The 16,132-nt window shown below is 35.2% G+C and overlaps 1 protein-coding gene across 2 annotated transcripts in view; it reads left to right on the top strand.

Moving 5' to 3' along the window:
* The window catches only part of dsh (Segment polarity protein dishevelled), a 96,390-nt gene extending 81,371 nt beyond the window's left edge, over positions 1 to 15,019 (top strand). For both annotated transcript variants that reach the window (XM_087343585.1, XM_022059240.2), the window contains one exon: positions 13,003 to 15,019. In XM_087343585.1, coding sequence (XP_087199711.1) covers positions 13,003 to 13,049 — 47 coding nt within the window. In that variant the 3' untranslated portion in view covers positions 13,050 to 15,019. The remainder of the gene's footprint in view (positions 1 to 13,002) is intronic.
* The last annotated feature ends 1,113 nt before the right edge of the window (positions 15,020 to 16,132 follow it).

The following is a 16,132-nucleotide window of genomic DNA, read 5'->3' as shown; positions in this document are numbered from 1 at the left end:
CGATGATGCCGGCTGGCACACTGATTCACTATGAATGTAGGCCGCACCCCCTAAAGGCAGAAGCTCGTACAATATCCGGTTCGCCCTCTATTGACACAGTCTTGAAACTTTCCGATCGCACCTCGTACCATGACAAAATCTGCTTAAGAAAAATGAAGTTTTACCTTCTTTTATGGATTGATCTTAAAATAATATTGTTATACAAAAATTGGATATTATGCATTTGTTTTAGTTGGAACCCTTAAATCATTTTGTAAACCTATAGATGTTTGCAAACTACAGCCCATGAACTGTTGGCATATGATATGTGTTTGAAGGCTCCACTCTTTTTTCACTGTGGAAAAAACACTTGAGTGGAAGAGTCATGCAAATTCAAGAAGCTTTTAAATTACAAACCTCCAAAAACACATAACATTCCAGTGAATACTTTCGCATTTTGTGATATACTAAAACAGACAACTGAAATCTACATCTTTCCTTTTACTCATTGAAACAGATTATCCATTAACATGTTTAAGAAACTACAATAGAAAATGGAATATCCTGTTGAATAACAGAAAACTAATCCCTGATCTTCCAATGAAAAAATTCTGTAGTACTCATACTATTCATTGGACATAACTGTAGTATTCATACTATTCATTGGACATAATTGCTTGGCTGCATAGATTATCTACCTTCCCAACTTGTGTCAGGATTCAAATTCTGTGAGGGAAGGATATCAATATTTCAAATATCAAACCAAACCCAAAATCAGTGCTTACTTACAGTATGTACTACAGAGGTGCAAGGAAGCAAGTACAGGATGACCCAAGAGCTTGTGTCTTAGCAACAACATAACAGTGTTATGTTCAGAATAAACGAAAAGGCGTCGAAGATGAACTTGTACTTCTGCATACAAGATCAGATCAACATTCCATGACTATTTTCAAATTCCCTCCATTATGTTCCTTTTATTTAGTTAAAATATAATTTCAACAACTTTCAGGAAACTGACAAATTGTTTCACTGTCATGAAATGTTATATTGGAACATGCACTCCATTATCATCAGTAGTTAATATGGCGGCCAGCAAAAAAAAAAAATTATAAACAAAGAACTTCCGCTTTCATACACTTAGTATAGATAAAATAAATATGCTCCCGAAGTTTGTTTCTGCAGTTTGTGTGTAAATGCAGTTATAAAAGGTTATACTACATGTTCTTCACAGTTGACTAGAACACTCAGATGTAAATGGAAGAAACTCTGGCTTATGTACAGTCTCATTGAGGAGTTATTTTATTCTGATTTCTCTGGTGTTTTAGGCAGGCATACTTTCTATCTTATTTATGTTATTTCTTCCCAGTCTTTGAAGTAACATGAGATTTGGGAAGGAATGTTTATGCAGAAGAGAACTTTCACTCATAGTAAGAGTTTTGCTCTAAGATATTTTGTAGTAAAGATAAAAGAATAAACAGATTGAACACACAAAAGGCAAATTGAATTGAATTTTAATTAGTGGTAAAATAAAAAAAGTACTGAAGTTTTATGTGGGAGCAAAAATGAATGTTTAGAGATCCCATCCTAAGGTGAACTTATGCTATACATGAATGGTAATGTACATGAAAACATAGTGAACAGGCAAATTACTTATCTTGTCTATATAAGGCATGAAAATACATTGGAACCTTGATATAATGTGGGTTTCGGGGGACAGGTTATATGTGAAATTGACATTTATCTAACATAAAACATATGTAATCATATTTGGGGACATGATCACAGCCGTGGTATATCGAGGTTCCACTGTATGTGTATTTGCATGCTTGTGAATTGAATCATCAGATTATTTACACTGTCATTGTAATATGCAGGATGTACATAAATTATCTACAGCTTTACTCGTGAATGAAACCTTTATGAAAAGACATAGATACGCTGTTTGAGTGTAATCTGCAAGAGAAAAACTCTCATAGTTTTACTGAGTTCCTGGTAGCACCTGTTGTTTCCCTGCATTGCATCTGTCTTTGTGAATCAGGCCAGTTGCCATCAACACACAGAAGGCAGAGTGTGTGGAATGGTTTATCAAAATGAAATCAGATCCACAGGTTCAAAGATATTTCAGAAGAACTTATCACAAGACACCACCATCAAGACCGTTAGTACATGGCTAATACAGATAGTGTAAATAGACCAGAAGTGTTTTGCACAAGAAGGGTAAGGGCGTCCACGTGTGTCTGATGAAAATGTCAAAAGGATACACAGGATTATGTGCAGTCCACATAAGTCAACTTGGGCTGCAAATGCCACATTTGGCAGTGTTGGGTGTTATGAAAACGTTTGTGCCTGTATGCTTGCAAGTTTCGAGTGGTGCAGGCAGTTACGCCAGATGATATGGTAGCCCGAAAGGAATTTACAGCGACCATCCTTAGAAAGTGGACAAAGGCAACGAATTCCTGAGGAAAATCATGTTATGTGATGAGGCTACATTCCACGTTTCAGGGAAGGTACACAATTGAATGTATGCATCTGGGGATCAGAACACTCAAGCTACAGTGGAGCACATGAGAGACAGCCCCAAAGTTAATGTGTGGTGTGATGTTGCCTGTTGCATGATCGTTTGATCAGAACCTTTTTCTTTGCTGAAGTGACTGTGACATCCAGCAATTACCTGGATGTACCGGAAAACTTTGTCTATTCACGGTTTCAAGAACTGCATGTTGTGTTCTTCCAGCAAGACGTCACACCACTGCACTGGAGCTTGATTGTGCGTGCATCTCTTTATCACCATTTCCCAATGGATTGGCCATGTTGGTCCCATCTTTTGGCCAGCCATATCACTGGATATCACAGTCTGTGAAAAGATAATACTTTGTGTACCAAACTGCAGTGGCCAACATTAACAATTTGAAGGACACAATTTCAACAATTGACATTGACATGCTGCAGTGTACATGGATGGAGCTTGAATATTGTTTGGACATTGTACGTGTGACAAATGAAGCCCATATTGAATGGGTGTAATATTCAGAACAAACTTTGAGAGTGTCTCTCACAAATAGTGCTCAAACATTTTGTTTGTCTTTTCATAAAGGTTTTATTTACAAGCATTTTTAAAGATAATTCATATACGTCCTGCACAGTCTGACCCATGGCTTATGGAAGTTTCTTTTAAAGCAACAAAATGTAAGTTTCATTATTATACAAGGGGGACCATTATGCATGCTACATAATGAGTTATGTACAAAAGGAGTGGCACAGTTGTTTGAACACACATTACCCAGTCACCCCAGTGAACGTATGTTGATCAATCAGCCCAGTATAAGCTTATCAGTTTCCTTTTATTTCAACTTGGCTCTTATCACACATAAGCTTTAAAATAACATTTGAATAATACAAATTGATCCATTAATTTTCTAATGCAACAGCTTCTGTGGCTTGTGTTTCAATGTACAGGAATAGTTTATAAACATTAATTGATTTACTGAAATTTAACAGATTTTGTAGTTTGAATAAGTTCTTTTAAAAATGGGCCAAGTGAATTGTAATAGTCTCATGTTATTTCAGCATGAATATTATTACATAAACCACAGTATAAAAGTAAGTAGGATTTGAGGTTTACATGGTGGTGAGTCTGAAGATGGCTGACTTCTGGGTTGTAGTGCTAAATAGTCAGGTAGAAGTTTACCAACATTTCAGATGCCGTTGCTGCCTTCATTATCAGGGTGGAAATGATGGAGGCAGCAAGGACCCCTGAAACATTGGTAGACTTCTACCAGACTACATAGTGCTACAACCCAGAAGACTGACATAAATATGAATGGGACAAAAATTCAATTTAAATAATTACTAATTCTAGAGTCAGAAATGTTGCATTTTAGTACTGTAATTAGTACTTCTGTAGCTCTAATAGTTTATATAACAAGGACTTATAAATATTAAAATAAGTAGATTGCATATTAATTTTTGTGGACTGCTGTCTTCAAATATTTGCCACTTTAAATTATACGAATAGGTGGTGCATGTCAATTCTGACTTCCTTACACTTTAAAGCATTTGTTGTACCTTAAAAATATGCTCTGTTGTGGTTCTTTCTTGATGGAACCCACATAGATAATTACCAAAGGACCTCTCTACATAGGGGTGAGTCTGTTAAGCAGAACCTTAGAGAATGCTATGTAGGTGGTACATAACAAATTGACTCCTTTATAGTTTGGGCATATATGACATTACCTTTCTTATATGTAGGGCATATGATGCTTAGATTCCATTCTTCTTAGATTATTTCCTTTTTCAATATTTGGACCATAAGTTTATGTAAATATCTCCTACATTCCATCCAGTATTTTACAGTAACTCTGCTTGAATTAAATCTATCCCTGGGGGCATAGTTAATTGTAAGCCACTTCTACCTCTTCAGTTGTTGGTACTGACTCTGTCTTCTTGAGTCTCATTCACAGTCCATGCATGCCACATGCCCAACTTATGAAGCTCCTCATTATGTAACTTTTTCCAGCCTCCAAGTATTTCATTCCACTTGTGTCCAAATATTTTCCTTGGCATCCTGTTCCCAAACACCCTCAGTCTGTGTTCCTCCCTTAATGACAGAGACCAAGCTTCAAAACTACAGGCACAATTATAGTTTTTTATATTGTATTCTTTAGACAGTAGATGAGAAGACAAAAGGTTCTGAATTGAATGGTAGCAAGCATTACCCGAATTTAACCTATACTCAGTTTCTTCATGAATCAACTTATGATTGGTTACTGTCTGTCCAAAATATCTAAACTTTACCACAATTTCAAAGAATCCATTAGCTATCTTTGTTATGATTTTGCGTTGCATTCTAGTGATGAGACATCAACATATACTTATTTCTCTCTGTGTTTACTTCTTGACCCACCTCCTTAAAGTAAAGTAAAGTAAAGCTGCCCCACTACATGCCATGTAGGCGCTTGGGGAGGGGGAGACGGTATAGCTCCTACTCATTCTTAACCTCAGCACTAGGTTGGGTGAGTGGTCAGTGTCACGCCCCAACCGCGCTTTACCTCTGGGAAAGAAAACCGGTACCCAATGGACAGGAGGCTGGGTGGGCTCCAGAGGCTGGAGGAAAGAATTGTCTTCTCCTGTTGGGGATTGAACCCCAGTCGTCCAGTCCGTAGTCAGTTACTGACTGAGCTACCCTGGCTCCTAGACCCACCTCCTTGTTTGAGCCAATTAGAGCTTCTGTGATTTTCTGTGTGGTATTTATATTATCCCCCAACATATTTATTTCATCAGCATAGACCAGAAGCTGATGTGTTCCATTCAATTTAAATCTCACCTGGTTTTCTTGGACCTTCCTAATGGTGTATTCTAAATCAAAGTTAAAAAACGATGGAAATAAAGCATCTCCTTGTTTTAGAACATTTTGGAAGGAAACGTGCCAGACAAATGTTTACCTATAAGAACAAGACTGTAGTTTTCATTCACGTTTTAACAAGCCTCACTAGTTTAATGGGTGTACCAAACTCAGTGAGAATATTGTACAATACTTCCCATCTGATTGAAGTCCTTGAAGTATATGAATAGCTGATGTACTCTTTCATTATTCTCCCATTTTTGTCTAGTCTCTAATGAATACAAAAAATCTGAATAGTACTTGACGTTTTATGATGATACCTGTACTGATGATCCCCAATAATTTCGTCTATGTGTGAAATTAAGCTTGAGAGAAGGGTGTTACATAAAATTTTTATGATGACAGTGATATGCTTCTGTAATTATTACAGTCAGTTTTATCGCCCTTGTAAACTGGTACAATAATAGACTCTGTCTACTGCTGAGGCAATCATTCCTTATTCAAAATAGAATTGAGAAGTTTATGGATCTCAGAACGTAATCTTTCACATCCTGCTTGAACCAGTTGTGCTGGACTTTGATCACTACCTGGTTATTTATACCTTTTCAACTTGTCAATAGCAATTTAAACCTCAAAAGGGCTAGGCTTAGGTACTAATGGCTCAGCTGTATGTATTTCCATCTGCCTAATATCACAAACCCTATGAACATTCAATAGCTGAGAGAAGTAATTCTTCCACATATTCAAAATGTTATGAGAATCAGCCAATAGGTCACCATTCTTATCCTTTACCAAGTTAGCCCTTGTTAAATTAATTTATATGACCTCTGTAAAAGTTTCTAATGTTCTTGTTCTTACTATATGTTTCAAGCCCATTAATTCTCTCTTTTTGTTCCTGAAATGTCTAATAGCTTCACGTCGTACTTTGTCCAGATTACCTCCATTTATTTGTCTCAGATCCTGTAACCATTGCAATTTGGCTTGTTTCCTTTGATCTAATACTTTTAAACATCCTTCGTCAAACCATGGCTTATGCCACTTCAATCCATAATAACCTAGAGTCTAGGTCCTAGACTCTCTTTGGCTGAAATTTTGATATTCTCTCTAATGATTTCCAAGTTTTATTGATATCCACATTATCATCTAAGTTTTCCATAGCTACGATCTTGTTTGAGATTTTAACCTGATACTGTTCTTTACCTTCTACATCGTTTAGTTTCTTGAGATTAAATCTCTCCATATCAGACTTTTGCTTTGCTCATTTACTTACTGTTAGTCTCTCCCTAACTTTTACAACCACTTTTATGTGATCATCATTACAGTCTGCTCCCCCTGATAGATCGGACATCAGTTACACTTGAATGTCATCTCCTATCTATTAAAATGTGGTCTATCTGATTGCGAGTCTTTTCATCAGGAATTTCCCAAGTGCATTTATAAATTCTACGATGTGGGAACATTGTACTCTTGACAATTAGAATTTTTGTATATGGCAAAGTTTATTACTTTAGCTCCTTTATTATTACTTTTTTCATGTAAACTCCTGTTCCCAAGTGTTTGTTTGAAAATATCATATCTACCTACTTTAGCATTGAAATATCCTAACAAAATTTTCATGTGGTACTTTGGGAATTATCCTTTGTAACATCAGGTTTATCCTCTGTTGGTGCATGCACATTTAGTAATATTACATGAACAACCTCTTGCTGTTGTATACGACATCCTGTCACTAACAAACTGTACCCTCTTAACTAATGATATTATTCTCTTATGTACAAAAAATCCTGTCCCCAATTATTCTTCTCTTCTTCTCCATTACACGGATTAGGCCGATGACCTGTTTCGGTTTCTATAAAATTCACCTTTGGTGTTGTCTTCCAGGATCTCTTCTTCCTTTGAGTATATACCAAAGGGACTGTTTCAGTATTCGTCCTTCTTCCATCCATTGTACATGCTCTAGCCAATCCCCAATTCATGATTCTAATTCCCCTTTCTATAGAAAAAACATATAATCGCCTGCTGGTACAGTGCCACACCTGTCCCATCTAACCTTCTGTACTCCCACTAAATCTAACTTACACCTTGCTAATTCTCTTGCAACTGTTCCCAGTGGACCTACCCTATACAGACTCCTTACTTTCCATTTGCCAAATATCATGTACATTTTCCTTTGCTTTTGTCTTTCCAAAGATGGGTCAAGGTAGCTCAGTCAGTATAGTGACTGGCTCCAGACTGGATGAACAATCCCTGGCAGGGGCAGAGGATTTTTCCTCTATCCTCTGCATCCAGACTGGCTCTGGGGCCCATCCAGACTCCTATTCAATGGGTACTGGGGTCCAAGCTCGGCTGGGGCGTGATGATAACAAATCACCCTCATATAGTGCCAAGGTTAAGAATGAGTAGAAGCTTTAGTTTACTTTATGTTTAGGTCATTCAAAAGAATCCATCTTAGTTCGAGGCCCTGTGTAACATTCCATAACAGGTTATTATTTTTACCCCGAAGTTGGAAAACCACCTCTTGTAGCCTTTCCATGACTGCTTATTCAATATATCGCAGCTATCCATATCTGGAAGCAGTATCCTCCCTCTGCAACCTCAGGACGCACCATGCCATGGTGACAAGGGACCCACAACATGGTTCTCAAGGTCTGTGTAATTTGGGTCTTTCTTTAACCTACTTGAGACCGTTTAACTACAGTTGCATTTGTATACCTGCAATTTAAAATAACAACATATAATGAGCAAGGTCACTGATTTTGAACTTCTTTAACCTTTTAAAGACACTATTTGAACCTCAGTTTTATTTGTGTACAAAGCATATAAAGGACCAGCATATGGTTAGCAAAGTCTCTTTAATTTTGAGATTTACGTTATTAAACCCTATTGAGAAATTGTATTTGTATACCTGCAGTTTAAAGGACTAAACACGTGGCTGTCTAAGTCTGTTGTATTTAAAGATTACTTTCTTCGGGTTGTAGCACTGATTAGTCTGATAGACGTCCTTGCTTGATGGAAACAGTACACACCTCTGAAACATCGGTAAACTTCTTCCAGACTAATCAGTGCTACAACCCAGAAGGCGGCCATCTTAATACTCTTTGAAGTGAGAACCTGAAATTTTACTTATTGTATTTGGTTTATGTTATCACACAACCACATTCTGTTGGTCCACAAAAGTAAGTATTTTGTTATTTTTTATAATATTTCCTTGGTACAACTTTAATTTTTATGTGTTAATTAGAAAATAATTTTGTATATTGTTATGTTCTGTTATAGTATGACAACTCTAGTGTTATAAACACTTAAAAGAAAGAGAATCACATCAAAGTGCATGCTTTTAAATTGGAAGGAAGGTCTATTTCAGGAGCTCCATGATTCAGATCTATGATACATGGAATTTGGAAAAAATTTTAAGAAACTGACATGAGTTTCAATTTAAGCAGTATGGTAAACCCTCGATTTAAAACACAGTGGGGAGAAGGGGGTGTCTGGTAATGCTGATCATACATTAAAATGCATGGTTGTTTTCAGTGCCAGTAATGCATTATTATACCATAATTTCCATTAAGAACACCATTAAACGGATTAGTAAAATGAAGTGGACACCTATAATGTTACAAGGTATATTAAAACATTACAGTGTAAGGAGATAATTAAGTGCAAATTAAATCCAGTGGTCATTAGCAGACATTTTCAGTTTCCATGGATTTTGTCTGTTAAAACTGAAAATAATGCTTAATGTCCAGAAAACTTTTGCAATGCCAGACAGTGTCTGTTAAACTCAAAAGCCATTAAATTGAGGGTTTACTGTATAAGTGACAGTAACAAATCATAGTTATTTTCATGAAGAAATTAAGAGCAGGATAAATCTGGGGATTGGATACTATCATTTAACAGACTCTTTTATCTCCATGTCTGTTATCTACAAATATAACCATTAATATATACAAAATCATAATTTTACTTATGGTTCTGAAACTTTGTCTATCACATTAAAGGAAGAATATGGATTTAGGGTGTTAGAGATTGGTGTACTGAGCAGAATATTTGGATCTAAGAGGGCAGATATAACAGGTTGTAGAAAACTGAAAACAGGGGAGTTTCATAATTTGAGCTCTTAAACAAATATTAGGATGGTCAATGTAGGATGAGATGGGCAGGTCATGTAGCGCACATAAGGGATGAGAACTGCAAAGTTTTGGTTAAAACTGTAAGGGGAATGACCACTTGGCATACATAGGCACAGATGGGAGAACAATATTAAAATTAATCTCAAAGCAATAAATTGGGATTGGGATTGGATTTGACTGGCACAATATGGATTGAAATCTGTGAACACAATAATGAATCTTTGAGTTGGAGTGGGACATTTTTTGACTAACTGAGATTCTCAGGAAGGATGCAGCACCACAGAGACATTCAGCTAATGGCAATACCCATTCTCAGGCTCTAGATATATTAGGTACCAGCAAAAGAATGATTAAGCAGTACATTTATACCCAGTAAGGGGTGTTTTTCAACTTCATAAATTTACGTAGGGCTTGCTTCATAAAAAATCATAATGCTAGTTTGTTATGAGGTCACATATAGTGTTTGAGAGTTGGAGAGATTCTTTTCATAAAGCTTTGTGGAATATGGATGGAAGTCATATAGGCAATAGAGACATTGGAAATGGTGGGTAAGAAATTAATTATATGTTACATTTAGTAGGTTTTAAAGAACCTGTCAGTATATAATTTTCTGTTTGTGTCATTCTTTTCAATTTAAAGGGAGTGTATATATAAGACAATAAATGTATATTTGGAAGTTTCAATAACAGATATAATTTTGTTTTGGGGGATGAGGTAGAGTACTTGGACTTTCCATGTGGATCTGAGACTGTATAAGGAAGTTTAGGGCATGTTATCATTGTTATCAGTATTTAAGACACATTAAATTCAGTTCAAAATGTATTAATATTGTATAAGCTTATTTGTTGATTTGAATGGGTGTGAAATGTGGCATCTCATTTAGGGATCAAGTATGTTTTTAAACAAATGTTGAAGAGAATATTCTGAGTTATTGAGGAATGTAGGAAATTACATGATAACTAACTAACTAACTGACTAACTAACTAGCTAGATGGCTTACAGAACCTGAAGGTTTATCACCGAATTAACCAAAGCCCTCCACCGGTCCCTGTCCTGGGCCAACAAAATCCAGTCGTCTTCAATTCCTATCTCTCATAGATATTGTGTTGATATTGCCCTCCCATCTACATCTAGGTTTCCCCATCAGTCTCTTCCCCTCAGGCTTCCTGACCAATACCCGGTACACACCTCTTGCCCCATCCATGCGTGCCACATGCCCCACCCACCTCATTCTTTTTGATTTAATCGCCCTGACAATATTGGGGGAGGAGTACAAGTTTTTTAAGCTCATAATTATGCTGTTTTCTCCATACCTCATCCTCTTCTCTCCTAGGCCCAAATATCCTCCTCATCACCCTATTTTCAAACACCTGCAATCTATGTTCCTCCCTCAGAGTGAAAGACCATGTTTCAGACCCATATAAAAGGAAAATTTATTGTTTTGTATATTTTAATCTTTGAGTTCTTAGAATTCAGACAGGAAGACAAAATATTTTGAACTGAAAAGTACCAGGCATTTCCGGAATTTAATCTCCTTCTAATTTCCTCATGAATATCATTTTGATTTCTTATTGTTGTTCCCAAATATTGAACTTTGTCACACTTTCAGAGGATTTATTAGCCACCCTAATATGATTTTGCCTGCCTCTCTGCTGATGGGATACAAACATGTACTTAGTTTTCTGAATTTAGCCCCACCTTGCTACTAGCTTCTAGTAAAACTTTTGTGTTACTCTTTATTGTATTTATATCATCACCAATAAATTAACATAATCAGCATATGCCAGTAGCTGATGTGTCCCATTCAATTGCAAACCCTTCTGCCTATCTTGGACTTTCCTGTTGGCATATTCTAGAGCAAAGTTAAAGAGCATTGGAGACAAAGCATCTCCTAGTTTCAGACCATAGTAAATTACATAATGAGATACTTTACACTTTATATAGCATTGTTAATAAAATTGGAGATTGAGGTAGGTTAAGTATGTGGCATGATGGGGTGAAATGCAGTATAAACTTTTGTGAGTATCACTTGGGAAAGTAAAATATATGTAGGAATAATTTGTGGTGATTGGAGTGGCTCAGGATATGGAATTTTAAATTAATGGGATGGCACATTCCTACTATTCAATAATCCTATCAGCCAGCCTAGTTTGGACTTATCTCATATTTGGATTCCGGTCATCTCGGAAGAAGTCAAAGTTGTGCAGCAGGTTTAAACTTAATGGTCATATGTATTTATTCCCACCTTTTGTGAGTCTTTGTCTTTATTTGGCTTTTGGCTTTTTTTTATGTTTAACGAATTGTGTGTCTACTATTTCTATTTTATTATTTTACGTCCCACGGATGGATGGTGTGGTGATCTTCTTATATTCCGGGACTTTCACTTTCTACTTTGTCTGGAGATAGGGATTAGCTCTATCTATTGGGCCCAACTGAGTAGGTATCTGAAGACAGAGATAGAGCCCTATCTCCGAAACATCGTTTTATATTTTATTTTACTAGATGATGGATAATATCCAAGAAAATTTTTATTCTACTGTTCATTAAACTTGACATGGACATTATGCCACTACAGGCCACTCCACCTTAATTGGATGTAAAACCTGTATCACTTAATGTAGGGTTTTGAAATTTTGTATGAAAATGTGTAGCTTTTAGAATAATTTTTGGTAAAATGTAAAAGAAGAGATATAGTGGTCCCACAAAGTCTATCTACATTTAGCTTTTAATGTGATAGCAATGCCTAATGAATAATTGGAGACATGTATGTGAACATTTTGTGTACATGGTTTGGAATAAGAGATATAGTAATCTCATAAAGTCTCTACATTTAGCTTTTAATTTTTTAGCAGTTGCTAGTGAATCATTAGAAGCAGGTATGTGGACATTTTATGTAGATGGATTATACCTACAGTGCTTAAAGTGGTATGTATGTAAGTCATACAGTAGTCTGTAATTTATGTGAAATACTTGAAAATACATTGCCAAGTATTTTTTCTTAATTTTGTAGTTTTCTGCTATCCCTTCCCTACATGTGTTTTGCAAGGCTGTGTTAGTAAGAAATGCAGACAACATTAAAGTTGTGATAAGTATAACAGAAGATTTTAAAGCATTTATCTTTTTCCACCCAAGTCAGAGTCCAGTGTTGTACACAATGTGTATCTGATGAACTAACATCTTTTATTTACACATGTCTTACTTTTGAATTAATTTTGTGCCAACTGATAATTTGGTGTTCAGAAAATAATTTTAACATTTTTATGTGTTATAAAATAAGAACTTTTATAAATTTCCTGTGAATGTATGTATGCTATAGATCTTGTTCCATTGTAAGGAAGAATAACAAACACAAGCACAAAGTTTATAATAATTAGTTCTAATGGAACAGTTTCATAACATAAAAAATAAATCATTTTGATTTTTGTGGTTATCTATAGTAAAATGTGTATTTGATATTTGAAACATTTCTCCTCCTGTTTGGAATAGTTCATACCTCCCATACAGTTTGCAAACAGGATTAAGCATTTATTAATATTTTCTTGTATTTTTCAGTTGAAGATGGATTGCTTGAGTATCAGTTTGCTCACAAGTTGAACTAACAAAACACACAGCTTTCATGAAGAATGAGCACATATTTTCCTACAGGAAAGCTGTAACTGTAGTGATAACTGTTTTAATTGAAGCCATCAGAAGCTATAAAACTGAGCTTATATTAACAATTATCATCTCCCAAATATTTATTTCAGAAGAGATATACGAACCAACTTTTTTATATTTATGGTAGTTTGCAGTACAAGTATTATATTTGTTTTTTAATGGCAAGATATGTAGATTGTTCTTTTACCTTTGTCATCTGTGCATCATGGTTTATGCATGCTCCATCTGGTTTTGTGTTGCAATAGAATATCACAATACTCATAAACCACCCACAGTTAAATTGTGATTGGTATCCCCTTAGTAATGGGGTTATAAATCCTTTATTCCTATACAATAAAGGATAAAGTACACTGTAAGTATGACAAAGAGTAAGAGGAGGACGAAGGAGATGATGGAAATAGAATTTTAATCCATATACAGGCATTATGTTGCTTGTCTGTAAAGGCAGGAAGAATACATAATAGTAACACCCAGTTTAATGTAGCATTGTACAATGTAAATATAAGTAACAATGTACAGAAATATTACCTGAATCAGTATTTCTGAAAGTTTTTGTCATTGAAATTTATTTAACTTGAATTCTGAGCAATTGGTATAGTGAGTGGCTACAACTGGCAAGTACAACTCCCAGCCTGCTATAACTTTTTATTTGACCCATATAGTTTAAAGGCTTTTTAATATGTTATTAAGATTATGATTGTAATCTGTTTTTTTGACATGTAAAATATCAAGGTGTTTAGTTTTAACTAGTGGTAATATCTTATTTGATATGTATCTTCATGGTGTGCAGTCATGATAAAGAAACTAGATCTGGTCTGAGCTACCTAAAGGTTGCCCTTGCCTGGGCTACAGGTTGGATGACTGGGGTTTGATTCCTGTCAAGGGCAGGGATTTTTCTGTTTCTCCATACTAGGTCAACGTAGCTTCCTGTCCAGTGAATATTGGGGCTCTTTTCTCAGAGGCAAAGATGACCACTCACATCAACTTAATGGTGAGCTATAACTACTCCTCCACATGTCTTCATGGTATGATTCTGAATTAGACAGTGGTGTAGTTTACAGGCTCTTTATTTAACAACCTACATACATGAAAGCATTCACAGATTGTTTACTAAAAATGAGGAAATAGAAATTGAAGTAAATATATAATTTAAATTCCAAGTTTTTGTGCAGCCATGAAGTATTTATAAAACACTGTGACAAACTGTGAATACCAGTAATATAATAAAAATCCATGAAATATAACTCTTGCAAGTACTCTGCATTGCAATAGCCACTTCAACAAAGAACTAAATAACATGTATTTGCCATTTCAGTGCAAACATGGCAGTGACAGGTTCAGTGGTAAACAGTGGTGAACATTTTAAAAGTGATTAACATTATATAGTTAATAAGCACTACTATGCAATGAATATTAGGGAGAAAACTGGAAGATTTTATTAAGATTTGTTTTGTACTAAGCTCTGCACCAGTGTGCAAAGTTAGAGTAACATTGTTTTATGTGTATGGTATTGAAACTGGTACCATATACTTTGATGAGAAACAGTTTTCTTCAGTAAGTAATGTATGTGATAAGATAAATATTTCTTCATGAATTTAATATGAAATTATAAAAATGAATTGTTTTCAAAATAATATGTGTGTTCGACAAAGAATCTGTAATTCTGTTAATTTTTTTAATTATGGCAATAATGTGTGATAAAATTCCAAACCATTATAATATCAACTAATTGTTGAGATACTTTTAGCTGTATTGTATATATTTGGGAGTTTGTATAATGATGCAGTGTAATTTTTAAATTAAAAGTGCCACAATCTGTGAATAAAATACAGGGAAAGCAGTGTTAATGTACTAGCAAGAAAGAAGAAATGATACTCATTTTCATATATCAAATAAAGTGCTTTCTGTACTATTATGTTCTTATGCATTTCATGGAAGAGTACTCACTGGTTTCTTCATGAAAGTATTCATACAGGATCAATAAAAGATCGCTAATATGGTATGTATCTGAAAGATCTGTACAGGTTTTGGGGGTGAGTTCTACACAGCAAAACAATATATGAAGGTCATATGAACATGTGTCTGGAAACACTTTCTTTTTGAGTTACAGCCTGGTCAAGTACTATTTGCAGTAAACCATTCCAACTGATATTCCCAGATTTTATAGAAACAAAATAATCAATGTCTAGTTTTGCTATGTAGAACCTGTCCACAAAGTTTGTTCAAACCTTTCAGATACACTCTATATATTGTACATTGCCAGGAGCATGGTTAATGAAAGCAGAATGGCACCAGGAGCTAACCTCAAAACCTACCATATGCTAATCCTCAGCATACTTACTTTTACAGTTAGGTTTCAATAATAAATTTCATACAAGATTATTTGGTCAGGATAGTATACTGTTAATACTGGTCAAATGTCATTGCAATTAAGTAATTGTCAGACCCATATATGAATACTGTCAGTATCTCTTACTTCTTTTCAGTCCTTTGTCAAGGTATGACTCAAGAATGCATTTTATTCCATTACATCTAATGTCAAACTCAATTTTATTATGATTTTTTGTTCTTCTGTAAAGACTTCTGCTGTCTGTCATTGGGCATATAAATTATCTGAACTTTGCAGTTAAAGAACTCACTATAATGATGATTATACGAGTAAATTAGATTAAGAGTTTTTAGTTGCTGATTGATGATAAAATTTGGACCAGATTATTACACTTTAAAGACCTTATTAGTTAACATAATAAAAATGTACATATTTCACAACCATTCACACTATAGATGTGAACATTTCACATGTTGATCAGACATGCTGACCTCATAGGGTTATTGATATGTTGTAATCTGGAGTTAAAATGACTTTTCAGAACTAAGTACATGCTCTAGATCAGTAGAAAAGCCCACATAAGGAGAACCAGCAGGAGTGGCAATAGTGGCAGCAGGTGATGGCTAATAGTTACAGGTAATGTTTACAATTCAGATTTGGAAAAATTGTTCCCACTTGTATCATTGTTGGGAGCCA

Source organism: Zootermopsis nevadensis, unplaced genomic scaffold (genome assembly GCF_977971745.1).
Source record: "Zootermopsis nevadensis isolate Lab colony 2312 unplaced genomic scaffold, Znev_1.0 Znev_ptg000006l, whole genome shotgun sequence".
NCBI lineage: Eukaryota > Metazoa > Arthropoda > Insecta > Blattodea > Termopsidae > Zootermopsis > Zootermopsis nevadensis.
The sequence above is the reverse complement of the archived record's forward strand: the minus strand, read 5'-3'. Positions and strand labels throughout refer to the sequence as shown.